The sequence below is a fragment of the Pocillopora verrucosa genome, chromosome 6, assembly GCF_036669915.1.
Source record: "Pocillopora verrucosa isolate sample1 chromosome 6, ASM3666991v2, whole genome shotgun sequence".
NCBI lineage: Eukaryota > Metazoa > Cnidaria > Anthozoa > Scleractinia > Pocilloporidae > Pocillopora > Pocillopora verrucosa.
In genome coordinates, this window is record NC_089317.1 from 4,821,707 (window position 1) to 4,849,519 (window position 27,813).

Below are 27,813 nucleotides of genomic sequence, written 5' to 3' on the forward strand. Positions count from 1 at the left end.
CCCTCGGCTCCGATAGCATGGAAAAGCTTTAAACACAACTGCGTGGTGGTTTCAGAAGACTCGTGTTCATCCTGTTCAGGAAAGCCAATAATTTTGACGTTATACTGAAAGGTATTTCTAGTAGACTAACTCAATCTTCTGAGCACGCGGTAAATAAAATTATAGCACGACAGAACAAATTGTAAATGACATTGAAAGAGCGTGACTGTTGTTGAATAAATAAATTCATCTTTATATACTGACCTGATAAACCTGCAATATGAGATATCATCTGTGGAAGAGAATGAGAGGGCAGATATACTCCCTTTTCTCACTCAAAATTGCAAAGTTGTAAAATGGGTTAATCAAGAAATTTGCTGGGTGAATTTCACACTTGAATGATTTTACAGCTGTCACAACAGTGCTCTAGAAAAGAAGTCATACCGAAACATAATCCCATAAATTGTCGCCTTGAAATAATGTTTTACGCGCTGAAATCTAGAAAATCTCATTGCTGTCTCAAACTTCGAACACAGTGGTTTTGTCCCACAATTTTTCAGAGAAAATTCAATTACTCATGACTGATAATAAATTTACGTGTGAAATAAGCTGTGAAATGTGACAAAAAACGGGGGATGAGAACTGATTTGTCAATCAAACGTCGCAAACAGTTTGTGTTCGACTCGACTCTCACGTGAGAAAACTGCGAAAATGGCGGGTCAAAGCTACTTTGGTGTTTCGGAGGTCTATACGTGGCTTTCGTCAATCTCGCATGGATTAAACCTCGAAAGGCTAGCCCCAGAGTTTGAGAGGAAAGGCTTTCAGAGTATGCATTCGCTAAAACATATCGGGCAGAATGATCTGGAAGTCATCGCCAGTACCGGTCAGCGGTATCTGGGTTGAGCATGCCCTTTTGATGGCTTTTCTCCTCGTCGCGTCGGCCATATTGTTTGTCACTCGTTCGGAGTCTAGTTTCCCTGTTGCGATTAAAGCCTTTCACTATCTGGACGTGCCTTGGTTCATTTTGTTAACTCTCCTACTGGCGTGGTGGCAGTGTTCGGTTCTACCCAGGCCATATTTTCGCCGAAGAAGGCTATTTTTCGCCTCGTCCACGTGAGCCAAAACAGTGTATCCTTCGCTGTGTCAACACGTTCCAGAGCCCTAAACGTGAAATATGGCTGCAACACACCGTGCACCGAAGCAGTGGTGCCTCTCCAAAGTGGAATCTATCAATTCCTTTGAAAACTGGAAGCAAAACCTCATTTACACTCTTTCTTTGGACAGCAACTTCGCCCCCTTCCTCGCAGATGGATTCACATGGTTAAAAAAGACCAGGGGTCAGCCGCTTCGAGGTCTCCACAACGATGGCGAATCAGTGCCATTAGCTCGTCGCCTGACAGCCCGCCAAAAGGTTAACTTCCTCGAGCTGATGTTAGGACAGATCGCCAACTATTGTCCAATTATCTCTCGAAATACTCTGGTGAAAAACTCTACATCCCTCGAGTTCATCTGGCAAACCATCAGACAGCACTTTGGTTTCCAAGTCACCGGGGCTCAGTTCATTGACTTTTCCGAAATACACCTAGCTGCTGATGAGCGCCCCGAAGATCTGTACCAGCGCCTCACAGCATTCGTAGAAGATTCATTGCTACGTGCCAACGGCTTAACCCACAATGGCCAAGCAGTGCAGGAGGATGAGGAATTAACCCCTACACTCGAAAACTTTTTGGTCCTCACTTGGTTACGCCTCATTCACCCCAGTCTCCCACGACTGGTTAAGCAGCGTTATGGTACAGAGTTGAGATCCCGTACTCTTGCCTCGATCAAACCTGAGATCTCGCAGGCCCTCAATTCCTTACTCGAGGAAATCCGCACGTCGGATGATGCCAGAATCCTGCGTGCTGCTGTTGCAGACGATTGTCGTCGCCCTCGTCAGAGTAACAGGGGTGTTCCTAGAGCCCGTCCCAGACAACCCCGCCAAGACAAGGTCTGTCCTCTATGTAAACAGGCTGGCCGTTCTATGACAAACCACTTCCTCAGTCAGTGTACCTTCCTCCCCGACAGTGACAGGCGTTTCATGGTGAAAGCACGACAGATCGCCGGCATCCTTGACAATGACCAAGAAACTGAGACCAGTCCTGATTCTGATTCACCAGACCCTGACACAACATTGCCAGGCCCGGACATGGTGGCCTACCGTGTGCAGACCCGCCAGTCCCCTTACATGGATGTCTTTCATGATCATCGAGTCGTGCGCGTCACCCTCGACAGCGGTGCAACTGGAAATATGATACGCCGTTCAACCGCGAAACACCTCGGCTGTCCGATAATCTCAAGTGCCCAGTCCGTCCAACAGGCTGATGGCTCGTCTCAGCTCCAGGTGATAGGAGAAATTCGTACCACCTTCACCCGGGACCACACAAACTTCGCGTTTGAAGGTCTCGTAGTTGAGAATCTTGATGTTGAGGTACTTGCCGGTACCCCCTTTATGGAGACGAATGACATCGCTGTCCGACCCGCTAAGAGAGAGGTACTACTAGGCAATGGCTCAGTCTACACGTATGGGTCCAAATCCCCACCCAACCCTCATGCAACCGCACGTAGAGCATTTGTCCTACGTGCCCCTGCTCCATCCCAGACAGTGTGGCCTGGAGAGTTCATGGAAGTACGTCTACCAGACGATGCACCTTCTGACTCGGAGTACGCACTAGAGCCTCGCATCGACGCACCCAGTGCACACAATCTGAAGCCATCCCAGTTGTGGCCACAACCTGGTGTCGTTTCCAGCGTTGCCCGAGCCATACGGATTCCTAACCTATCAAGCGTACCCCGCACTCTCAAGCGCCACGAACACTTCTGCCAAGTCATCCCTGTTTTTGAGCCCCCCGAAGTCCCATCATCACCCCCACCTACTGCTCAGCGCCCGTTGCCGCCCTCCAGTACATGTTACTCTGCGTCCGTTCAGGTTGATCCAGACAACACCCTTCCCCAAACCGTTCGTGCAGACTTCCAATCACTACTTACAGAGTACGACACTGTATTTGACCCGCAATTCCCCGGATACAATGGAGCCGCTGGCGCATACAAGGCCAAAGTCAACATGGGTCCTGTCGAACCTCCTCAGCGGAAGGGTCGCCTCCCCCAATACGCACGGGATAAGCTCATCGAGCTCCAGGAAAAGTTTGACGACCTAGAGAATCTTGGCGTCTTCCGCCGCCCCGAAGATGTGGGTATCACCATTAAATACCTCAATCCATCTTTCCTTGTAAAGAAGCCTAATGGTGGTTCCCGTCTCGTCACCGCCTTTTCTGATGTGGGCAGATACAGCAAACCACAACCATCCCTGCTACCCGATGTTGACTCCACATTACGGCTCATCGCCCAATGGTCACACATAATTGTCACTGACCTTACAAGTGCTTTCTACCAGATCCCTTTAGCCAAAGAGTCCATGAAGTACTGCGGTGTCGCCACCCCCTTTAAAGGCGTCCGGGTGTATGCCCGCTCCGCTATGGGAATGCCTGGCTCAGAGACTGCTCTAGAGGAGGTTATGTGCCGTGTTCTAGGCCCCTTACTTCAAGATGGAGTCGTGGCCAAGATCGCCGATGATTTATACTGCGGGGGCAACACCCCTCTAGAGTTACTACACAACTGGAAGAGGGTCCTGCAAGCTCTTCACAAATGCAACCTGCGTTTGTCAGCCCACAAGACCATAATCAACCCCAAGTCAACCACTATCCTTGGTTGGATTTGGTCCGCCGGTACCCTGTCTGCCAGTGCCCACCGCCTCAACACCCTCGCCACGTACCCTGTGCCAAACACTGTTGGTCGTTTGAGATCGTTCATTGGTGCGTACAAAGTCCTGTCTCGTGTTATCCCACGGTGCTCTAGTTATCTAACCCCGCTGGATGCCGTCACGGCTGGACGTACTTCACAAGAATCCATCACCTGGTCTGATAGTCTCAGGGCTGCATTCCATAACGCTCAGAAGGCCCTATCCTCAGCCCTCTCTATCACCTTACCTAGACCTGAGGACCAACTATGGGTCGTCACCGATGGCGCAGTCAAGGACCCAGGAATAGGCGCCACCCTCTATGTGACGCGCAACAACAAGCTACACATCGCCGGTTTTTTCAGCGCTAGGCTGCGGGGCACTCAGACAACGTGACTTCCGTGCGAAGTAGAAGCCCTCTCCATCGCTGCGGCTACAAAGCACTTCAGTCCATACCTCATCCAGTCATCCAATAAAGCCTGTATCCTAACGGACAGTAAGCCATGCGTCCAGGCTTATGAGAAGCTATGCCGCGGCGAGTTCTCCGCAAGTCCTCGCGTATCTACTTTCCTGTCAGTTGTCAGCCGCTACCAGGCCTCAGTGCGACACGTCTCCGGCGCCTCTATCCTCCAGTCAGACTTTGCGAGTCGAAATGCTGCTCCTTGTGAGAATGAAACCTGTCAGATTTGCCTGTTTATCGCCTCAACCAGAGATTCTGTTGTCCGAGCCGCGACTGTCCAGGACATCCTCCAAGGCAATGCCCGCCTCCCTTTCACCAGCCGTCCGGCCTGGTTGGCCATACAGTCTGAATGCCCAGACCTACGCCGCACGCACGCACACCTTGTCCAAGGCACAAGGCCTTCCAAGAAGCTCACAAACGTAAAGGACGTCAAACGCTATTTGCAGGTCGCCTCAATCGCAAGTGATGGCCTGCTCGTCGTCCAACGTCATGATCCCTTGTCACCGACCAGAGAGTGTATTATTGTCCCTCGCCAGGCCTTGGATGGCCTCTTGACAGCCCTTCACATTCAGCTCAGCCACCCTTCTTGTCACCAGTTAAAAATGGTTGCCAAGCGTTATCTGTTCGCCCTCGACCTGGACAAGGCAGTCTCCCGTGTTTCCGATGGATGCCACTCCTGTGCAGCAATTCAGAGATCACCAACAGCACGAATTGACCAGTCCACTTCGCCTCCACCTGAAACTATTGGGCAGTCCTTTGCGGCAGATGTCATAAAACGTTCTCGCCAACTTATCTTTGTACTCCGTGAAACAGTGACCTCTTACACGTCCAGTCTCTTTCTTGAGAACGAACGCCACCAAACTTTGCGTGATGCCATTATAAAGCTTTGCGTGGAAATGCGCCCAATGGATGGTCCACCTGCTGTGATCCGCACCGACCCCGCTCCCGGATTCAAGGCCCTTGTCAATGATTCCCTCTTACAGAAACACAGAATCACAATTGAGCTTGGCCATGCCAAAAATCCCAACAAGAACCCCGTTGCAGAGAGAGCAGTCCAGGAATTGGAGAATGAGCTGTTACGTCAGGAGCCTCTCGGTAGTTCTGTCTCTCCCCTCACCCTCGCCGTAGCCACTTCAGCCTTAAACTCACGTATCCGTTCAAGAGGGCTTTCCTCTCGAGAAATGTGGACCCAGCGGGATCAGTTCTCAAACAAGCAATTACCCCTCGCAGATGACCACATAATTTCCCTCCAGCATGAACAGCGTCTCTCCAACCATCCCCTCAGTGAACGTTCCAAAGCTCCTGGTCAGTCAAGGCGTCCTACCCCCCTGATCGATATTGGTGATCTTGTGTACCTTCATTCTGACCTCAACAAGTCTCGTGCTCGTGACCGCTATCTCGTTGTAGCCATTGATCCTCCATTCTGCAACATCAAAAAGTTCAGTGGATCCCAGTTGCGAAGTTCATCGTACCATGTCAAGCTATCTGAGTGCTTCAAGGTCCCATCTGACTTGGGTGATCCCTTCCGTGCCTCTCCGACCCTACGCAAACACTACTCTGATTCCGACGACGAAGATGGTCCTACTACAACGACTCACCCTCCCCCCTCTTTGCCTGCCATCCCTGAGGCCATCGCAGCTTCCACACACCCACCAGTTGTCAACCCTCAGTCTTACAGTCCAGCCCCTGCCTCTCCCGTTGACCATACCATGGATGATTTCGCTACACAGTCGCCCTGTCCTGATCCTTCCCCAGTGGAGTATGCAGCCACCTCAGCGGTGCCTTCTCCGCCTGCCCTACGGAGATCATCGCGCACCCGCCGTCCTCCTTCTCGTTTTGCAGATTATGACACTGAACTTTGAACACCGATCTTTAAACTCTGAACTTTGACTCGCCCGCGCGTGTCAATTTGTTAGTTAGTCTTAAGTGTATGTTAAATTGTTTTTAGTTCTTGTTTCTCCTTAAAAAAAAAAAAAAAAAAAAAAAAGAAGAAAGAAGTCACGTCAGTACCGGTCAGCGGTATCTGGGTTGAGCATGCCCTTTTGATGACTTTTCTCCTCGTCGCGTCGGCCATATTGTTTGTTACTCGTTCGGAGTCTAGTTTCCCTGTTGCGATTAAAGCCTTTCACTATCTGGACGTGCCTTGGTTCATTGTGTTAACTCTCCTACTGGCGCATGATAAATTCTCCAGACAAGTTGTTACTGGCAGAGAGAAAAATTCTCGAGAAAGAGCTAGAGGAGATAAAGAAGCCGTCGCTACAGCCCAAGGAATTTTTCTATCCCCTTACACTGGGTCTCTGCAAGTCGCTAGCCCCATTAACTCTCCTGTGCTCGTCAGCAAGACCAGCTCAGGCCCGGCTTCGAGCTCATCCAACGTTCCTGTGAGTGGAACCATGTATCGACAAAGCGCGGTTGACAAAAGCAACGAGCAGTCAAGAACCTATCTTGATAAGAAAAGCGGCGAACTAACGGAAAATCCCTCCATAATACAAACACAGATCAAAAGTGCTACTGATCAGCTTGAAATTGTTCGTAATCAGTATGAACAAGCATCGAGCAAAGCTAACGGACGGAGAGCGGGAAAACTTTGCACCCGATGTCATCAGCCGGGCCACTACAGAGCTCGCTGTTCAAACCCGACTTGTATGGACATGAACAATTGTGGCGTGAGCAAGAAACACCCAGAAAGCAAAAATGAGATCATGAAACTACGAAAGCTTATCAAAGATTTGCAGAAGAAAGAAGGTAAAGCATCAGAAGAGCTTCAGTCATTCAAGCTTGCCAAGGAATGCTCAGTCGATAGCTTTTTTGCGGTTACGCGTCCCCGACTGAGGCGGCAAAACGAAGGCCGCTATGTCGACAGGTTTTCTTTAGATAAAGACTTGATACTCTTGAAGAAAATTTTCAACAATAAGATTCCAATTGATACCTCGCTAGATTGGGAAATGCCGTTCCTTATTGAGCGTTACAGGAGAGGTCTTCCGAGCGTAGACAGCATGTGAATCGTTACGCATAACTGTTTACCGTTACATGGAACTAACTGGCGAATTCACGTTGATTTGATCGAAGTTCTTGGAAAAATGTACTGTTGCGTTGTACGACATGAAAGAAATAAATGTTGTTTTATATTTTCTTGTGCTGCTTACCCGTACTTTCTGAGAAATCTATTGTTCCATCTCTCGAACGCTATTGGTCAATTTGCGAAAAATTTCCCCCCCCCCTCTTTTTACAAAACTACAATCATTTAACACTCCAAATTACAGTTCAGCCTTGTAACAGTGGACATAAAAAGTAGATTTTCATTCAGTTGCTGTGTCATTTTGTTTGTTTTTGTGAGGAAGATATTTGTTAGATCTGTAAGAAATTTGTGGAAACTTGAGCTATGTGCCGATCAATGCCTGTTAATAGTAATGTTTTTTTTTCTTTGAAAGGCATTTTGGTTATGGACTCAAGGAGCCATCTTGTTGCAGGTAACTTTATAAAATACAGTGAAATAGTAGGATGTGAATTATTTTAAAGTCAATATCAAACTTATTTGTACACTGTATTTTAGAAAAGTTGATTATGTAATTACTGGAAAAAGTTTTGCTGATCTGAAATACAGTTTTTAAGTGTTTATTATGATATTTTTAAAATGTTCAAGTGCATTTTATTTCCACAGGTGTTTCTTCAAGTGGGATTTCCTTCAAACACCCAGGCAGGGTTGGAGATTCACCTCTCCCAGGGTCAGGATTATATGCTGATAACGAGGTGAGTAAATTGTGAGCATTTTACAGTGTAACAAATTGTAGCAGTTAAAAAAAGTGTAGCATGAAACTAGAATATGTTTTCAACTTGTTGTGCATGCTGGCTTCTTATATCTGAATATGCATATCTTCTGTTGATCGAGGTAAATATTCCAAACTTTTCTTTTTCTATTTTTCAGATCGGAGCAGCAGCAGGTATGTTTTGAGATGGTCAGGACACACCTTTTGCTTGAAGGTGTTTCCAATCTGCCTATAAGTCCTGTAAAATTAAATGGAGCAGTATTGCTTCAAATGAAGTGAAGACGCAGACTAGAGACTTCTACATGTAACGGTCTTAATTTGATTTGCAGCTACTGGTGATGGCGACAAAATGATGAGATTCTGTCCTGCTTTTCATGTTGTTCAACTAATGAGGCAGGCAAGTAGATTTGTATTGTCTAATTTAGAAATTGAAGAAAGTAGTTATCCAAAACCAATATGGCCTGGAACTGTTTTACTTGACAGAAAACATCCTGATTGGTTAGCTTGTTATCCACAACAGGGAGAGTTTTTAGTACTAAGGCTAGTGACACTGTGCAAATCAACAATTACAATTTCAGAGCTCTATGGAATAAAGAGAGACCCATGGCTATATAGTGAATTGTTATTTACAAATGCATCATTGGAATACTTGACCTTGGGACCTCTGGGTTGTGAGCCAGGTATTCCCAACTCTTAGCTTTGCTCAGATGCCTCTTCCAGTACACAAAGGGTGTGAATTGAACTATCCCTAAAAAACCAGAATCTTGCCAATGTCAAATGCCTTTTCCTAATCTTGCACCACTCACAATGAGTCTTGAAATCTCCTGTTCATGACTGCAGTTAATTAATTTTAGCCTTGAAGTCTCATATTTTTTCAAAATTCTGTCATGAACTTTATTCAATTATGCACATCAAGTTTGCATGATGAGGTTGATTCCCAATAGTGTCACCATTGAAAAAAGTAAAAAGCAGTCTGTGATCCAACACAATGAATGTGAGTACAAGAAATCTAAGACTTGTAACTATAACTAGATTACTAACTTAACTGAATAAGGCATTCTTTCCATATCATAATTAATTTCCCATTCTTTGACCCTTAAACTCTCAGAAGTGATTAACATGTAACTTCTCTATGTAATATCAATGCATTATTCAGCAAGCAGGTAATGAGAATACCTAACCTCATCAGTTAAAAGTTTTTATCTTGATCTACCACCAAATTCTTGGTACTAATTTACAAGGAAATGTGTGACAAATATAGGGAGAGTTAAGAATCAGATCTTGGGAGTTAAAGGAATAATCTTTCCCTTTCCCCAGCTAAGTGAATCACAATTAGCACTTTATTTCAACCAGGGCCATTCTCCACAAGAATCTTGTGAGTTAGTGATCAAAGAAGCCCAGCAAAAAGCAAGAACAGCTACTAAACCATTTCAAATGGCCTTGATTGCTATCAACAAAAAGGTAATGCAGTGAAAAGTTTTGTTACTGTTTGATTATTTGTAATCAACAATAAAACAAAAAATGTGTCATTTATTAAGTACAAATCCAGGGTTGAATTTTAATCTGGGTTTCTTTATTCCTTTGCTCAAAAGCCTCTTTTGGATAATTTTCTTTATTCTTTTCAGGGCATCCAATCATCAAATTGTATTTAAAAGTAGCGCTACTGAATTTTCTTTTTAAGCTTCCCAGTCTGGAATCAGATTCCATTCTAACCCTGGGTTATTGTAACCCAGCTTCGAACAACCTGGCTGTTCATAATTTCTTTGGACTTGCATGTTTCTTTTTTTTCTTTTCTTTTTATCTCTAGGGTGATTTTGGAGCAGCTGGCACTGTGACATCATTTAAAGATGAAAGACATAATACCTTGTACACAGGGTTCCCATTTGTAGTATGGACTGAAGAAATGAGTGAATCTGAAATCAGAGTCCGACCTCCTCTTTACTTTTAGTCAAGGTCCTTATCACTAGTGGCAAACATAAGCATCCTGGGATTGTAAGGTGAAGGCTGAAAGGGACTTTTTTCCCCCCTTTTTCCCACTTCCATGCAGTGGGCATCATTGAGACGAAGGAGGGATGTGGCTAAGTAAACAAGGATGTCTACAGCGAGAATGCAAATGTCTAAGCTACCTCCAAAGGTGGCAGGTGCTTGCGAATTCACCATCTGTTACTCAGGCCAATTCATACCTCTTACGAATGGAGTTTGAAATTGGTACTGTAAACTGTGGACCATGCTTTCCACGCAAGGATTTATGGTCAAGGGCACAGCGTGGGGCTTTAAATCAAAGCAGAAAAAAATGAGGTTTTGTAATGTACAGTATAGAATAAAAACAGGGATTTTAGGATCTTCATTACATCTCTTGGTTTGAATAACAGGGGAAGATTATAATTCAAATAGACATTAGAATTTAATCACCTGTACAGTAAAATAAGACCAGTGAAATTGACCAATCATAGTGCACTTACTAACAGAAAGATGACAATAACTGAGGTTAATAAAAATGCTTAACCTTCTTGTTCCTTGTGACTGTTCTCCAGGCCTTCTTAGTTTTGTGCGTTATGCGTTAAACCAAAGAGGGACTCTCTCCCCCTGTGTTCTACTTGGGCTAGATGTACGTTGTCAATTGAAGTCTAAATTGGATACCGTAGTTTTCTGTTTATACTGGATAGAGCACATACTGAAATATGTTATTAATAAAAAAAAATGTCAATTAACTAAATGGACAATCACTTGTATCTTTTTCAATCTTCCTGTCTTTCACTTTGCACTCCTTAACAGTATTTGAGACTACCTCAGCCAGTTATGTCTGTCAAAGGGCCCTCAAAATGTTTGTAACATTATGTTGAACCACAATTTAGGAATTTTAAGCTCAAACAAGACCGTTCAGAATCTCACACCACACAAATATGATTGTTACACTAAATGCTTTCCATAATGCATGTATTTTTTGATTTTTGAAACTAGAAACTTTCTTTTAGTACTTGTCAACAAGGCTCACACTTAAGTACAATGCTACATTGAAATATCTATTGAATAAAATGAATAGTGGAAAACGTCCCCAGCGAACTGAAGAAAACTGAAGCCCTTTAATGATTAACGCACTTAACAAGGGTGACCAATAACTAACTATTTATAATCAATTTTCTCACCTTCACACTCACCCGAATCAACAGTCCCTTTTTTTTTCCTGACTTTTTTACAGTCCCTTTTTTGCGACTTTTTTTACAGAATCATTTTTTTCGTGACTGTTTTTACAGTCCTTTTTTTTCGCTACTTTTTGAACAGTCCTCTTTTTTTCGCGACTGTTTTTACGGTCCTTTTTTTCGTGACTTTTTTACAGTCTTTTTTTTTCGCTACTTTTTAAACAGTCCCTTTTTTCGTGACTGTTTTCACAGTCCCTTTTTTTCGTGACTGTTTTTACAATCCATTTTTTCGTGACTGTTTTTACAATCCATTTTTTCGTGACTGTTCACAGTCCCTTTTTTTCGACTGTTTTTACAGTCCCTTTTTTTTCGTGACTGTTTTTACAGTCCCATTTTTTTCGTGACTGTTTTTACAGTCCCATTTTTTTCGTGACTGTTTTTACCGTCCCATTTTTTTCGTGACTGTTTTTACAGTCCTTTTTTCGTGACTGTTTTTACAGTCCCTTTTTTACGTGACTGTTTTTACAGTCCCAATTTTTTCCGTGACTGTTTTTACAGTCCCTTTTTTTCGTAGCTGTTTTTTCAATCCCATTTTTTTCGTGACTGTTTTTACAGTCCTTTTTTCGTGACTGTTTTTACAGTCCTTTTTTCGTGACTGTTTTTACAGTCCCTTTTTTTCGTGACTGTTTTTACAGTACCATTTTTTCGTGACTGTTTTTACAGTCCTATTCTTTTCGTTTCGTTCTTTGGGGCTCGGATTTTTTCTATTAAAAAAATATTCTTTTCGTGACTGTTTTTACAGTCTCATTTTTTTCGCGCCTGTTTTTTACAGTCCTTTTTTCGTGACTGTTTTTACAGTCCCTTTTTTTGTGACTGTTTTTACAGTCCCATTTTTATCGTGACTGTTTTTACAGTCCTTTTTTTTTGTCGACTTTTTTTACAGTCCCTTTTGTTTCGCAACTCTTTTTACAGTCCTTTTTTTCTCGTGATTGTTTTAACAGTTATTTTTTTTCGGGGACAGTTTTCATAATTCTATTTCCGTGACTTTTGCTTACAGTCCCTTTTTTTTCGCGACTGTTTTTTCGCACCTTTTCTCATGGCGATTTTTTTTTTGGCGACTTTTATTGCCGGCTGTCTTTTCGCGACTTTTTCTTTTGCGACTTTTACCATGGGCTTAGAGCACAGCACGTGCAAGAAAAGGGCGTCGTCAACATCAGCGTCAACGTCGTCAGCCATAGGAGATACAATGAAAGAGGTAAAAGGACCATAAATGTAAATGAGCGGTTTATTAGCATTATTGAACATCAACAGGACCATCGTCACTGGCCTCTAAAACAGCTAGGACCTCTTTTAATGCAACTACAAATTGCTGCCTTGAACCCATGTGAACTGGCCTAGCAATGGGAAACAACCGTGCTAAATACCTTATATACAGGATGAAAACCGAAGAAAAGGGCGACCAAAAAATATCCTCTAAAAAACTCAAGTGCTAGTGCAAACGCGGGGTTAACGCTTAACTGCAGGTTTTATTAAATGGCCCACAAATTTCACGATGAAATAATTTTCGGTCCTTATCATCTATAAGAGAACAATAAAGCGGTTCTCAACGATAGCTTGTTTTAAGACGACGAAACTACAACTAACGGGCGGGTCAAATCTATAAAAACTGGAGATTAAAAAAATTGAATGGTTTTAAACGATAGGAAAATTTATAATTTGAAATACAAGCTTAAGCTAACTTTCATTTTCACTAACTGATCATTAAGCTACTGAACGTTCAGCAGCCCGATAAGAACGGTTTCATTCGAAATATCATTAACTTACTGCTATTGTTGCACGATGATTAGGGTATAAATTTATTCGCTAACAAGCTCAAACGGGCAAACATAAAAAAAGATTCTTACCAGAATAAGGCTCGCTGAGTCTATTAGACGAGGCTACAGAAATAATTTCTTCCTTTGTGGACGTTGAGTGGACGGCACGGCGAATATCTCGTTCTGGCGAATTTCGCGCCAAATTCGATTTGAATGACGTAAGGGATTATGACGTAAGACCCGACCTAAACTGTTCCATTTCAAATTTTGGCGGTTACGACGCTAACTCATTCACTGCTATAACGATAATCAACCCATTTCGCTTTGTACTAAACCATCTGCCGTCACGCAAAGCCATTTGGGGTCACGCTAAATCATTTCACTTTACGGTAAGTAGATTGATGCGATACTAAACCATAGCGACTTACCATTAACCATTGGCCGATAACTTAAACCATTTCATATCACTCTGAACCATTTGTGTCAAGTCACTGAACCAGAGTGCAGTTGGCTGGACCGTTTGGCACGACAATGACTGTCACAGCACGCTGATCTATTCAAGACTTAACTGTCACTTTAGACACTGAACCATGTCCGTAAACACTTGGCCACTCGTGTTTTATTGAATGGGCTCCTGGTACAACAAGGGTGGTTTGAAATTTAATTTCTTCAAAGGCTACTTGTCCATTTGTATTTGAAATCTGTTAAAATAAGATAAACCGTTCTCCAAAAGACAATTAGAACATGCACTTCTGTTTATTGCAAACCATTTACATACATATTACATTGTCCACTTGGTTGACATTACTAAATTACCCTAAAAAATAATTAGTTACGTAATTTTTCAGTCCATCTACCGGACACATAATGCAATAAATCGAGTCCTCGCTAGATTGGAAACAGGGATAAAAATGTTTTCCCCTTTTATTCCTGTATTCCAGGGCTTCTTAATTCATCGGATTTCCAATCCTGCTCTCTTCCAAGCCAAACTCGGTGATGAATTTGAACAGTTTGAACTGTCTTTCGAACTTACTTGCTTTGATCCTAAAAACAGAAAGCGACCTCACTTAGAACTTCTGATGCTGCACACTCCCCATGCTAATGTTTATATAATTACAAACGATGCTCCTATTTCCTTGGATGACGAGGTCGTCTGTGAAGGGGGGTAGAGGGTAATCCCCAATCGCTACTGTCCCCTTCCCTTTGACAAAAAAAATTTCCTAAGATGAAAGGGTGGTCTATGAAGGGGCAATGGGTAATTCTCACTCCTCCCTCCTCCTCTTCCTTTCATTTTCGCAAAATCTTTTCTTGGGAATGCTACTCTAAGAAGGCGTGGGTAATCCCTTGCCACATTGTTCCCTTCAGCGAAAGAGGATGCCAACCCAATGCGAAGAGAGAGGTAATGATACATTTGGGTTCACAAGAAAATCATTTTCCCCCACCCCACCCCCATTTCACTGTTAGTTTTTTTCTTTCCCTCCGTAAACCTCAATTTCTGCTACAGCTGTGATCATTAAATGATTGCCAATACGTAGGAAAGAATTACCCTAATATTCTTGCATCGTTTTCGATTCTCCCAAGCCTCATTAATTCTTCATAAAGTTCGTTAAACATCTTTCTTTCCATATTTTGTACTTCTTTCTGAACCACAGACTCAAGCTTCCTGAGGGTTGACGTCAGTTCTCTGAAATAAAATAAAATTAAATGTTTCTTTATGTGAAGTACACAATAACAGGTTTTCAAAATAATCGGGGATTTGGCATTGTTATGTATCTCATCGCCAAACCGTTGAATGCCGCGACGTTAGAAGCGAATGAACCGACACACGCACTGTCACAAGATTACATAGCTAAGACCGGAATGAACTTGTGGAAAATCTGTCTAATATTTGAGTTTAAGTCGATAGCACCACATATTATAAACAAGAGAAATTAATACGCAGTAATCATAATAACAAGATCAAAATAGCAAACAAGAATGAGGAATTATTTAGCACGTGATATTCAGTTAAAACAAAGGCAATTGAGGTGTAAAAGTTCCCCTGCAGAATCAATCCGTTGTCAGGTTGAACAGTCCATTTAATTAACACTTTTGACACCAAATGGCATTGGTCAAAAGAATGACACCTTGCCTGATTGGCCAGACCACGAGGCACAAATTGAAATAAAAACCAACCACAAGGCTTTGTGCGTAAAAGAAAATGTAACGAACAAACACATCAAAGACGCTTCAAAAATCCCATGGCAGCCAAACTTACTGTCGCACTTGTACTCTGCACTCAGAGCTAATGACGCTGACTTCTGACTGAAGCTTTTTTGAAGCGTAGTCCACAAACTTTCGTTTGAAAGCTTTCTCTTTAGCACCATTGCTGTCACGTCTCTTAATTTCATGCACTACACCGTATAACCCACCACACAAAGCCATAGGCCACCATCCTACACTCTTCCAAATCTGCAATTGGAGAAACACGAATTGAAATGGACGCTTCGTGTAAGCATACATACATCAGTAATGTTGCGTCGAAACTTAAATCACATTTTTGAGAGATGCAACTATGTCTGTACAGCGGTCAAACGTATACGCAGGCGCGAAAGTTTTCATGACTGATTGGTGCGCTTTGAGGCTGTCACATACTAGTTGTCTAACACAAGTTACCAACAACCACACAAGCCAGTGAGTTATGGTATTTCAAAAGCATTTTCTTTTGATAAAGCTCAAAACTGTTCGGTAAATCCACAGGATACCAGGACTTGAAAAAGCTAAGTGTTAGAAAAGTCTCTCGCTTTCCTTTTCTCTGCTTCTGTTTCCTTTAGAAAATTTTTAAAATCGTTTCGATTCTCTTTCGCCTACTTTGCAGGACAGCGGTTGTTTCTTTTGTTTTCATTTGAAATCTTACGCGAGAAATTGAAGCACGGCCGGTAAGAGTTGATCCCCTCGCGCATGCCCGAAGTTTGACCGCTGTGTTTTATGCCTGAGGTTCTCTAAATCAATACAATATTTTAAACCTTACCAGTACTCCAACTATGACGACCAGTGTAGAAGTGGATGTCGCTATTAAAGCTAGCCATTGCACGACAGCTGGTGCGGTAGATATCCAGCTCTGCACACTTTGCTGAATCTTAAAGAAAATCGAAGTTGCCATGAGCCACTACAATTCGAAAATAAATTATCAAGGGGCGACATATCCATCCAACCTCAGTACAACTGTGGCGCAATGGATTGCACTTCACTTCTCAAGCGAAAAATTTGAGGATCGATTCCAAGTGAAAGCAAGTTTTCCTTATCTTTCTTTTTCTCTTTTTCCCTAACCTTCTTCAGAGGCATGTATTTTCCTACTTTCGTTGACAACGTTATCACTTATTTTAAAGCGATCAGCTACAGAACCACCGCCTTTTTCTTTCCTTTTCCTAACTTGAAATGGAGTAAGTGTTTTAATCATTCCGGAGCTCATCCATATTGTGTTTTTCGGCGGTCGAGCACTCAAACGGCTATCAAATATGGAAGGCCAGAGTCGTGGAGCAGAGGAGTTAATAATGGATCAATACAACAACTCAGAAATGGCTTCAGTTTGAAATAGAATTACATGAAACGGTTTCCTTTCGAAAGTTATTACAAAAATTCTTATGCTCTTCATGTGCTCCTTCGACCTTAACTCTCCCCTGACTGAGCCAATTTTTTTCATCGTTTGTTGTCTCGTTACTAAAGAAGTGTTCTTACTTTCGCTTTCCAAGCGATGACGTGTCCAGCACGTTGAGGCCTCATATCTTCAAGAAAATTATTGCACAGACGGGTCACAATCAGTTCAAACTTTGCTCGGAAATCAAGACTGCAATAAACAAACACAGTAAAGAAATTAGTTACAAGATCAAAGGGCTCTTGTAGCCAGCTCATTCATGTTATGGCTTAAGTTTGTATTGATTTCTTGGGCTTGTTGAATATAGGTACAGTTGAATTCGGTTTATGTGAACTTCCGAGACTAATAGAATAAATTTTCTTCTATTTTTGGGCAGTTGTGTAATAAGAAAACTTGTGCATTCGTCGTGATGGGAATCGGAAAAAAGGTTGTGTGGGCTGGAGGTGGAATGGGTCGGGGTCATTAGACAGACAGTGTCCTTTTTGTTGGTGCGTGTCTGTGTTTGTGAGGCGGAGGGTGGGCTGGATGGGCATAATCAGGCATCGAATGTTTCCCTAAATATTGGTAACCCTCATCTTAACCCTTAACCTGCATCTAATTTCTCCTTACAATATCACCCCAGAATCATTCAGTCACGAGAATTACGGAGATGAACGTCAACTTAAGAATCTCTTGATTGTTTGTTAAATTCTCCTTGTCAGCACTTTAGGAAATGTGTGGAGAACAGCATAGAGAACATGTATACTGATGTTAGGGTTTGATGAGCTAAGGAACACAATACTCACGCTGGAAGGACGAGCTCGAGAGATACCTCTGGTATTCTCAGCGATAGAAGACTATTAAGGCGATCTGGGGAAAAAGAAAAATATATTTATATATACTCAGAAACTACTCATTACTTATCATCTGAGTGGGAGGGGGTGGGGGTGGGGGTCGGAGGATGGCGTTCGTGTTACAATAAAATTTATTAGATCCCCTCATAAGGCCCTGTAATATTCTTATGATTCCCCTCCCCTCCTCCTTGGTAGTAAATTGATGTTGGCAGTCAATTTCCTACAGCCCCACTTTACACTCTGTCGGTGACGACTGACCCCCCCGCGCTCCTTTCCCTCCCTGAAAACAATGTGATCCTACACAACCCCCCCCCCCCCAACCACAGCCAAAATTTATTAACTGGTCCCTAAAGATTTATGCCTCTTTACTGTTGGCTTCTTTCTCCCCCCCCCCCCCTTTTTTTTTTGCTAACATATGAGTGACTTCATGATGTACCATTAGTTATTACTCTTCCTTCGACAAGAGTAAGAGGGCCACAGGAAGGGGGTGGGGTGGGGAGAGGAAGAAAGGCTAGTATGCGAATCCTAGCTCTTGAAAAATCTGTTTGCCCACGAATGGCACTTCTGATTGGTGCGGCGTGATGACATTTATTGACAGGTTTGACAAGTAGCTATCAAAATCCTCGTCCAAAACAATGTAAGCGTGACTTACGATCAGAAAGATCAAAGTGGCGGAAGGTGTGGAAGGTTTTAACCCTTTAACTCCCAGATCAAATTTGTAATTCTCCTTCCTGTCAACCATACAATTCTTATAATGTTAGTTCAGAGAATTTAGCATTGGATCAACTAGTTATCCCCAAATTGATATTTTTCTTTATTCTTATCACTTATCTGGTTGATATTGTGTTGATATTGTAAGGAGAAATTCTGTCTTGGTCACTCATGGGAGTTAAAGGGTTTAGGCTTATGTACTCATGCATATTCACACATCATTCATTTAACATAGAGTAATTCCTGAACACTGACCTGCCATTTCTCTTTGTGCCTTAAAAATCACCACAGTTTGAGAATTTGAACAAGCGGTCATATTCCTTCCCAAGCCACTCTTTATGTGATTGCACAGTACCTATTGACATAATTAGTGATAAAGTGTTCAATTTCAGATTATTCTTCCATTGCAGCTGTTGCTCAACACTTGTAATTTTTACCGTTTTGTATTTTTCAAGGTACTCATGATGAGGATGGAATGGATGACCAAACTCATTCACCAGCAAACCAAGTTGACAAATCTCTTCATTCATAGCCTGGGTCACCTAAAGAAAGGAAAACATTTTGTTGAGTAAGCAACATCAGACTTTCTCACCAGCTGAAGGGAGCAAATCTTCAGACTCACAGCTGAAAAAATTAATCCCACGTAAAAACTGGACGAAATTTTTCAAATAAACAAAACCATTAAAAACTTGTCAATCATTTGTCGTAAAAGCTACAACCAGCCTGTAATTGAATTGAAATCAATTAACTAGAAAGGCAAAAATTGTCTTTTGTTGCAAAACTCAGGGATTGGAAAATTTTAACAACTTAGAATAAATCCTGGAAACTGGAGGTGGAATCCTTTGGAAACTATGCTGGCCAGTCTTATGAACAGATCAGGTGCTGACGGAATTTGATGGCTTTGAAATTTGACAAAATTTGTCCTTTGATTTTGTCAGGACAATTCTAGTTTTTTCCACTCATGTGAAAAAGCCCCAAAGAGTAAAAATGGATACAAACAAGGGATTGGGAAAACATGAAGAAATGCTGTCAGGGTGGGGGGCGGGTAGCATGGAATGGACTGGCTTCCCATTTAAGGGGGAGTAGCAATACTCTGGGTGTGGAAATTGGGAAAAGCTCTGACAGATTAGTTCTGTAAGATCGTGTCCCGATTTGTGTTCATCCTTACTACTATAAGTCATCATACTTATTACAAATTAGGTGCATATCTGTGTTTACTCAGGCACTATAGCAATAAAATGAAGGCAAACTCTTGGTAAGATTTTACCACACACTTCAAAGTAAATTTGATATGCATATCAAAGGCACCTGACAAGCATTTGAGAAGCATGTCAAATAAAGTCATCCATTTGATTGCATACTTTTAATCTGTTCTGGAACCTCACATTGTGAAAAACTTGAAATTACCATGATTGGAGACAAAATAAACTTACACCTCCTAAAGAGCATTTGAGTAGTTTTTATATTACCTGATCCTTAACTTTAGAAGTGATTTCTTCGATGTAGTGTTTGATATCATGTCCATAGATTTCAAGCTGTTCATTCACATGTTTCAGTTCATTCTCTTGCTTCTTCTTGGCTCCTTCCAGTTTCAATCTGAGCAAAATAGACCATATAAACTTAGCAAAACCAACAATAAACTAAAATCACTATCAATAGGCAAAAGGGAAAAAAATTATCTGTCTCTTTCTCACCTTTGCTGAGATGCAGAACCCTCCATTTGTTCCATATGAGCCCCTACTATTTTTGCAATTTTCAATCCATTGACTGCGTAAGATTCAAACTTGGTTTTCATGGCTGACTTAGAAAAACACTCCTATAAAATCAAGCATGTAAAATTTACATTGTGAAGTGAGAATAATTAATTGACACAAACTCTAGACAACTGAATTTGTTAAAAAGGGCTCTTGGAGCCAGCTCACTCATGTTATGGCTTAAGTTTGCTTTGTTTTCTCAGACTTCCTAAATATAGGCACAGTTCAATTTGGTTTATGCAAAATTTCAAGACTTTTGGAATAAATTTTCTTTTATTTTTGGGCAGTTATGTGATAGGAAAACTTGTTTATTCGCATGTTAAATATTCAATAGTGACATCTCATTTAAATCTACTTTTATTAAGTTGGCAAGTTCTGTACAGGCATCACACCAACCAACTCATACCACCTTTTGATTCATAAGGTGATCTGCCAACAGACAAGTGGCTATCTGAAAAATACCTGAAATTTGCCTTCAAAGTTCTCAAACTCCCTCTGTCGAGCAAGAAATCCTGAAAAACGACATGGTAATGTTAGTTACTTGATTTAATATAAAAATCTTACTTGTTAACAATGTGTTGATACTGTTTTAAGAGAATGCAAATTTTGATCAGCCACATACCTTCTTGAGACATTCCATGGTGCTTCTGCATTCTGTTCATTAAGGTCTGAGTAAAAAAAAAATAGAAACAGGAAAAGAAAGTGGGGAAATAAATAACTCAATTAAGAGATGTGTCTGGATCAATATCAGTATCTGGGCAACTGCCCACCTACCCGTCCCCTAACCCAATGTCAGTCAATTGATAACAAGTTAAGTAGGTAATTTGGTGTAAACAACTGAGTTGAAAATGTAAATTGGCCAAGTTAGGGTTAATGTTGGAATATTGACCTGTGTCCTGTATTATATTTCTCTTTACATAACAGTAACAAAAATTTCAAGACTTGCTCAAAGTTATTTCCAATTGGTCCTTGTAAACCCCAATATAAAAATATCCAGCAACTTACCGCTTGAGCTGAGACAAAAAACACTCTATCTTCTGCCTGTCCTTTGTCTAGTACATACTTGAGCTCATCAACAAGGAAGCTGGTGCTTTCTCTGAGACGTTCTTCTTTCACCTTAAGGAAACAGTAAAAAAAATGTGAAAAATCACACCTTATTACCATCAGCTGATAGTGGGTGGGGGGGGGGGGGAGGAGGGTTAAGGGGTTGTTGTCCAGGGGGAGGGGAGGAGGTGGGATTAATAGTTTGTTGTCCCAACCATCGTCATACCTTAATCCTTCTCCTCTATCTAGGCCCCCTTCCCTCCCCTCCCCCACTATGAATCTATCAGTACTTTTTTTTCCAGCAACAATTTCCAAAGAAGAGAGCATCTGAAATGAAAGGCAACTCCAATGTTGTGTTTTGTTTCCATTTTTGACACCTGATTTCAAATTTGAATGGCTATCAAGAACAAATAAGTGCTTACTCACCAGATTCATCTCATCGGGTTCAGATGCAGATGTGTCACATCTGTTATATAGAATGAAGATGTCTGATCCTAAAAGAAGCTTATTCACTTTGCGTAAAAAGTTTTTCACCTGCAAATGACAAGGGTACCAAATGAAAAACTACCCCACAAGCATGGGTTGGTTTTATGTATGAATGCTATCACACTGATTGGATAAATTTCTCCTGTAATAAGTCACATTTTAAAGCAACTGAAATTTTAAAAAAATTCAATCAAATTTAAAGTTTGTATGTGTTGTATCTGAAATTTACACATAGCACATGAATGGTCATGAACATACCGTAAACTGAAGCCCTGACACAGCATCAACAACCAGGACAAACACATCAGCATCCAAACAGTGCTGATCAATCCATAGATCAAGCTCAGGGCTCAAACCTATACCAGGACTAAAATAACAGTTGTCTGTGACTTAATTTTACATAGCATTTTTAGGCTTCTACTTGGTGTAGAAGACACAGGATATGTCACAATAAAGCAATGCATCATTAACCTATTTTTTTCATTGTTTTCTTATTCTTTCATCATTTTGTTTTTCTTAAACCTTCACACTCTAACATTAGTATGCATATTCTCTGTACTGATCCCTATACATTCCCTTAGGTGCAAAAAAAGACAATTTGCCAAACAGTACAGAGCTTCTATAGTTGGTGATCATTTCTTTTATTCTTTTGATCTTAATGTTTAATTCAGGGGTGAAGTTTTAAGGAGAAACTCAATTCTTAGGGTTCAAAAGGTCAATTATACAGTACATTTCATCACTTTTAATTTGCTTACCTATCCACAAAAACAACACCTTCTGACAACATTTTACATCTGAGGTTAAAAAAAAAAATTACATTTTTCACAAAAATGAAACCATCACAAGTGATAACAATGCACAGGCAAGTTTGAGAACACTTCATGGAGTAAGGGCTTGGAAATTAGGCAGACTTTGAACTCCACATGATAAACGCAATGTCTGTTGCAGATATTGGGTTATCATGTCAACTTCCTCTGCTTTAGTATACTGATTGAATACTTTGGACCAATCAGATCTTTCATAATTCTAACGTATAATAACAGAATTAATTTGAAGCCAAAAAGTTTTGACAAACTTAACCTCTTTGGAATAAACCTGGACAAGAACAATTTATGTACAACAAAGGGAACAACATTCTACTGTTACAACCCATGAATAAAGTTTGCAAGGCTGAACTGTATTTTATGCATTTTGATTGACAGGGACAACAGTTACCTGTGAGTACATGTGAATGATATAAAAATTACAAAACAAAATCAAACCTGGACTTTGGCAAGAACACTTGAACAAGACTGCTAGGATCAAGCTCTTCTTTGGACAAGATATGGGTGAGTTGATCTACTGGCTGTCCCTATAACAAAAAGAAAAATAGGTAATTATCATGATTATTAACAATTCAACAACCCTTCGACACCCAAGATCTGATTATTAATTCTCTCCTTTAGTTGCTACAAATTTCATTGTAAATTGATATAAAATTTAGATTGGTTATGAGAATTTGGTGTTCAATCAAGATAATATCTTGTACCTGATAAGTTTGAGTATTCTCATTACCTGTTTGCTGGATAATGTATGGATATTATAGAGAGAAGTTACATGTTAATCCCTTCTAGCAGTTCAAGGGTTAACTTACATGGTGCATACATCAATTGGAGTATTATTTAATTTATTTCATAAGCACTTTTCTGCTTTAAGATAATTAAGGTACCTGTGATATTTTCTAAATTAAATTTCAAATTGAGATTAATTGCTAAAACCATATAAACACCAGAGAAATACTGCTAGTTTAGAATTAAACAGTAGAAGTGATTGATTGAGGTTTAGGTCTTTATCTGCTGTTAGGCTATAAAAATCAAAGACAATTTACTAACCATAAATCATATTTTATACATGAAATGTTTGTACGAAAAATATACATCCTTGTCAAGACTGGGTGACAGTCAACAAAAACAATGGAGGAACTTTGTGTGAGTTGACAATTTTCTTTTGTTTTTGGGTGTGGGTTATCTGCCACTGGGATTAATCAATTTCTTACAAAAATTGACTGATGTGGGTAATCTGCCGCTGGGGTAAATGGATGGAAATTATGGTACATATAATTATACAAAGGAGAAACTTATAATACTTTTTAAGAAGACATACCTCCATATTCTTTTTGTCATCACCCCCAGGAACCAAGATATGTGGATTTGTTGAATCTGAAACATTAACACTGACGAAACAGTTTGTAGTAGGGCCTATTCCCATTGGTAAGATCTCATCTTGTAACATGGCATTTATTGTAGTACTCTTTCCATAGCTGGTTCGTCCAATGAATGCTACCTTCATCTGATCCCTTGACAGTACCTTTAAAATGTTTGAGACCCAAGCCAGATATCCTGACACCTGTTTGAGAGAAATGCAATAATCAGCTCTGACTAAATAAGAATTAATTACATGAAAAAATTGACAGTGATAGTGCAGGTACCTAGAGTGTACATAGAGTGAGATGCACCATAAATAAATGCATGGTTGTACACAGAACTTAAGTCGCAGTGCCCATTGCCGAGATTGTAAAATTGGTGTCTTGACAATATGTCTTGTGTAAACTAGGAGAAATGATCAAGGAACAAAAAAAAGCTGGCATAAATCTACACAACGTACCTCTAACATACTGAATTACTGTATCAATGAATCAATCAAGGTAGCTTTCAAGTAATAGCAAAATAAATAACAAAAACACCTTAAAAAACAACCACAATCAAGGTTGTATAATCTACACCAGTTTAACTTTATTTAATTTACCAATTCTCATCAATATCATGGAGCTTGAACGCGACATCCAATCTTACCTCGCTTGAGAAATTCTTGATGACTTCATTTCCTATCCTTGATGTCGCTACCAAGTTGTTACAGGCTATAAGAAACTCTTCGAAGGCCACAGATGTCGGGCGTATCTCATTCTTCTTCGCTTTTACGAAATTGTACACAGAGTAATTCATATTCACCAGTATTAGATTTCAGACTGCCTTGAGAGTTTGACCAGGACAGACAAGTTTCAGAAGTTGTTTACAATTTACAAAAAAATTCCGAAGACTCCGTTTCGTTTGTAAACGGAACATGACTTTTTAGTTCGTTCCAGTGAAAAAAGATATACATGACAAGGTAGTCCCATCTTTGAGGTTTAATTTACGCCCTTTCAGCAGAGGGGTATTTTGTTGCGCATGTCCGGTAAATTTTACTTTGATACGAGAAACCGCTGGTATGCACCTGCACCGGTTTCCCTCTCGAGAATCACGAAAGAAAAGAAGTAGTAAAATACGTCGGAAAAAACAATGGTTCGAGTACTTGAGACAACCTTTCTTCTCATTTTTTCTTCTGTAACGTAGATGGAAGGGGCAAATCCTTGAAATTATTGTGTGATGTGTGGAAGGAAGTTATTTTCAGAATGCAAAAGATTGTTCGAGTCTTGTCTCGTGATTGTCTGGGCGATCGATGAAGATGATGTTATTTTTGAAGGATGCAAGTGGCCTGTCGAAGAGTACAAAAGAATTGGATAGTATACTTTTATCGTGTCATTGCTATCTCAAGTTATCAGTGATCATTTGAAGTACTCGCCTTTCTGTAAGCGTTTTTTAGAGCTTCAACTGTACTGCTAGTGCAGTGTACCTCCAATTTTGGCAAAAATGTAAAGTTAACAGAGGTTTATGTTTTGTTTCAAAAGTTTTTTTTTGACATGAATCACAACCGGCAGGGCCGATTACCAAAATAAAAAAGATCAATGTCAAGTAAAGAAAAGTAAGACAATGCTAATGCTAGAGATATGGTAGCTCCATCTGGTTAGAGATGGAGGAATAATTATGGATTTTATCAGAGTAAGATAAAGTCTGTTCAATCATTAGTCTTGGAAATATCATCAGATATGATCGATGATGTGGGGAAATTGTGAAAGAAAACAAGTACTACTTTGGGCTTCCAGTTGTAAGATGAATAGTTAAATAAATAGTTAAATAAATAGTTAAATAAATCAATTATTACCCAAAATCATAAATCAGTCGCTTAAGAAATTTTATAGCTCTGACTGGAAGCTCAAACACTCTTAAGGAACAGGACAATATTTCACCTGATCACTCCTCATATTCTTTTCCCATGAAATTTGGACAAAACTTTCAAAAAACTTTATTGGTAATTTTATAGTTGCAAAAAAGGTATAGACACAAGTTGCATATAGCATAAGCTAGTTGAGGCAAGTTGTGTGGAGAGAACAAAAGATTGATAATTTATAGCAGTAGTAAGCTTCTGGTACTAATGACATTCTCTTGAATGCCAGCTTGCCACAGCAAATGTCACACCTATCCTTTCTGTCAATAGTACCGACCATATGTAGTGGGGTCACTTCACATCTCCCTAAACAGCAGAGAACACAATAGTTAATTCCAATCATCAGTCTCAATTAAGAAATAAAAATTAAAGGATCAAGACTTATCTGGCAAAGAGAAATACAAGTTAAACTGGTTTGAAGACATTTTGACCCGAAATTCGTTTTCAAATATGACAGAAATACTGTAGTTCACATTCTATGGAAACAAGGAGTTCCAGTCCCTTGAGTAATTATTCATTTGTTGTATCGCTCACCTCATATTTTAAGAAGCAGAGAAAGTTAGATAATTTTAATCTGCGAGTTTTATAGTACACTTCGACTCAAAATTCATTTCGTATGGCAGAAGTATTCTACTGAAATAAACAGGTTAGAATGAAGCTGACGCCATCCGTTTCGAATAACACATGAACATGAAGAAAATGGCACCAGTTTAAACTCATGAGACAAAGCCCACGCATTTTTTTGAGGTAAATGAACTGGTTAGACCGAAAGCTAAATAAATAAACAATGAACTGACAGTGGTGAGGGATTTGGGGGCCATGTGATGAAACAAGTTCTACCGAAGTTTATCCTCTAGTTAGCCCTTCAAGCCCAAAAAGGCAATCAGAAAAATTCTCACCAAAACACAGCAACAAAATTAGATAAAACCGCAGATGATCGAGGCAAGACTATAAACGTTGTTAAGACACATGCCTACGTACCAAGTACAACAGACTTGGAGAGCAAAATAGCCAAAGACAGTTGTGAGCCATGACTTGGAAAATCCACCTCAACCTCCCAAAAACGAATTCGCTGAAGGTTGTAGAAAGAGCAACTCAATCCTGAAGCTGGAACATTTTTTTAAGCCTTGTGTCCAATGGGACAACAAAGAGAAAGAAGAGAAGATGTTATTTGAAGTGATTTGAAGCTTGGGGGCCACCTCCAAGTTAACGTAATTTTATTTCAAAGTTGAAGTAAAATAAGATCAAATTGTAAACTACCTTCTATTATCGTAACGAATATCTCACGATCGCCTCCACACATCACTTCGTGATTCATAGAAGTAAGACATCAACATCTTAAGACTAACCTTCAAGGTTTGTAGTCTCATGTACACATCTTGATCGTCAGCAAATCAAATCTCAAACTTCAAGTTTTCGACCTTTTTTCGCGATTTGTTCGCACTTTGATCATTAAAATATCCTCATCCGAAGAGCCAGCAAACTCCACAAGTATCCAAAGAGTTAGAAATGGTGGTAAACTTATCATACTCTTCCATCCCTCTCCAAAAAATATCACAGAAAGGTGTCGATCGCTCAGTTGAAAACCCGCAAAAGCGCGCTGAAAGTATCAAAATGGCGCCGAACGTTCCTAACAAATTTTCTATCACCAGTTCCAAGCCTTTCACGGTCGTTTTCGCAGCCAGACCCCTCTCGTTTTTTTTGCGTACGCTTGTAGCGTTGCAGTTTCAACATGATCTCTTATCGTTATTTCTTAATTGGCCCTGAAATAACGAATAGTATAATTTCAGTGCATGTGTGAATGTTCACTACTACTAAATGTTCTTTAGTAGTAGACAAGCTGGCTGTTGTAATTATAGGCAGCAGAGGCCAAACCTCATCCTGAAAAGCAGTCTGAAAGGTGTGAAGTCAGTGGAAGACAGTGGTAGGTGGCCAAATTGCAGGCTGTCAGCCCATTTTGAGTGAGTAGTTAAACTCAAGATTGGCTATTTTAATTAATTTTATTGAGAGCCAAATCCTGCAAGGCTTATATTCTGTATTAATTTGAAGTGTTACTTTTATGTTTCTTATTTTGCAGTAAGTGGGCTTGTTGTGGCCACTTTTCTCTCAAACATTTTTTTTCAGCGTAGTCAAAATGTTTTTTAGAATTAGGCAAGCTGGCTATAGTAATAGAAGGTAGAGGCCAAACCTTATCCAGACTAGACGCCTAACAAATGTTCTGTGTGGACAGCCAAATCCCTGGTTACTGGCACATTTTGGCTAGGCTATTTGTTATTTAGCTACTAAGTAATCTTATTATTAAAGATAACTGCATTCCTTTTTAATAATTTGCTGCCAAT

The 27,813-nt window shown here is 40.5% G+C and overlaps 2 protein-coding genes and 1 pseudogene across 6 annotated transcripts; 2 read left to right on the forward strand and 1 right to left on the reverse strand.

The window, feature by feature from the left end:
* Positions 1 to 990: 990 nt before the first annotated feature.
* Positions 991 to 6,073, forward strand: LOC136281791 (uncharacterized; annotated as a pseudogene).
* Positions 6,074 to 6,201: 128 nt separating this feature from the next.
* Positions 6,202 to 10,683, forward strand: LOC136281790 (N(4)-(beta-N-acetylglucosaminyl)-L-asparaginase-like). 3 transcript variants are annotated; one of them, XM_066168773.1, is made up of 8 exons: positions 6,202 to 6,956; positions 7,643 to 7,681; positions 7,873 to 7,961; positions 8,137 to 8,152; positions 8,308 to 8,375; positions 9,332 to 9,439; positions 9,786 to 9,812; positions 9,849 to 10,683. In XM_066168773.1, the coding sequence occupies exons 1-8, from the start codon at positions 6,257 to 6,259 to the stop codon at positions 9,924 to 9,926; spliced, it is 1,125 nt and encodes a 374-aa protein (XP_066024870.1). In that variant the 5' UTR covers positions 6,202 to 6,256; the 3' UTR covers positions 9,927 to 10,683. The 3 variants fall into 3 exon arrangements, 2 of the variants coding, with proteins under 2 accessions (XP_066024870.1, XP_066024869.1); XM_066168772.1 differs by having other exon boundaries at positions 9,786 to 10,683; XR_010717994.1 differs by lacking the exon at positions 9,849 to 10,683 and having other exon boundaries at positions 8,308 to 9,439; positions 9,786 to 9,824.
* Positions 10,684 to 13,673: 2,990 nt separating this feature from the next.
* LOC131792262 (mitofusin-2-like) lies at positions 13,674 to 27,088 on the reverse strand. 3 transcript variants are annotated; one of them, XM_066169044.1, is made up of 21 exons: positions 26,824 to 27,088; positions 26,456 to 26,600; positions 24,226 to 25,780; positions 23,537 to 23,779; positions 22,657 to 22,745; positions 22,150 to 22,188; positions 21,653 to 21,761; positions 21,335 to 21,442; positions 20,870 to 20,980; positions 20,487 to 20,532; positions 20,327 to 20,376; positions 19,805 to 19,926; positions 19,580 to 19,706; positions 18,548 to 18,652; positions 18,366 to 18,465; positions 17,352 to 17,415; positions 16,650 to 16,758; positions 15,943 to 16,050; positions 15,190 to 15,383; positions 14,479 to 14,616; positions 13,674 to 13,976 (listed from the first exon to the last, which is right to left on the reverse strand). In XM_066169044.1, the coding sequence occupies exons 3-21, from the start codon at positions 24,373 to 24,375 to the stop codon at positions 13,880 to 13,882; spliced, it is 2,109 nt and encodes a 702-aa protein (XP_066025141.1). In that variant the 5' UTR covers positions 24,376 to 25,780; positions 26,456 to 26,600; positions 26,824 to 27,088; the 3' UTR covers positions 13,674 to 13,879. The 3 variants fall into 3 exon arrangements, with proteins under 3 accessions (XP_066025141.1, XP_066025142.1, XP_066025143.1); XM_066169045.1 differs by having other exon boundaries at positions 26,456 to 26,673; XM_066169046.1 differs by lacking the exon at positions 26,456 to 26,600.
* Between the last annotated feature and the right edge of the window lie 725 nt (positions 27,089 to 27,813).

Coding starts and splice junctions, on each gene's coding strand:
- LOC136281790 (XM_066168772.1), top strand. CDS start 6,257: ATGACTTTTCTCCTCGTCGCGTCGGCCATATTGTTTGTTACTCGTTCG. Junction 8,376..9,331: donor TTGTTCAACTAATGAGGCAG/GCAAGTAGATTT, acceptor TATTTCAACCAG/GGCCATTCTCCACAAGAATC. Junction 9,440..9,785: donor TGATTGCTATCAACAAAAAG/GTAATGCAGTGA, acceptor TTTTATCTCTAG/GGTGATTTTGGAGCAGCTGG.
- LOC131792262 (XM_066169046.1), bottom strand. CDS start 24,375: ATGAATTACTCTGTGTACAATTTCGTAAAAGCGAAGAAGAATGAGATA. Junction 20,377..20,486: donor CCATGGAATGTCTCAAGAAG/GTATGTGGCTGA, acceptor GTCGTTTTTCAG/GATTTCTTGCTCGACAGAGG. Junction 18,466..18,547: donor ACCTTGAAAAATACAAAACG/GTAAAAATTACA, acceptor TTATGTCAATAG/GTACTGTGCAATCACATAAA.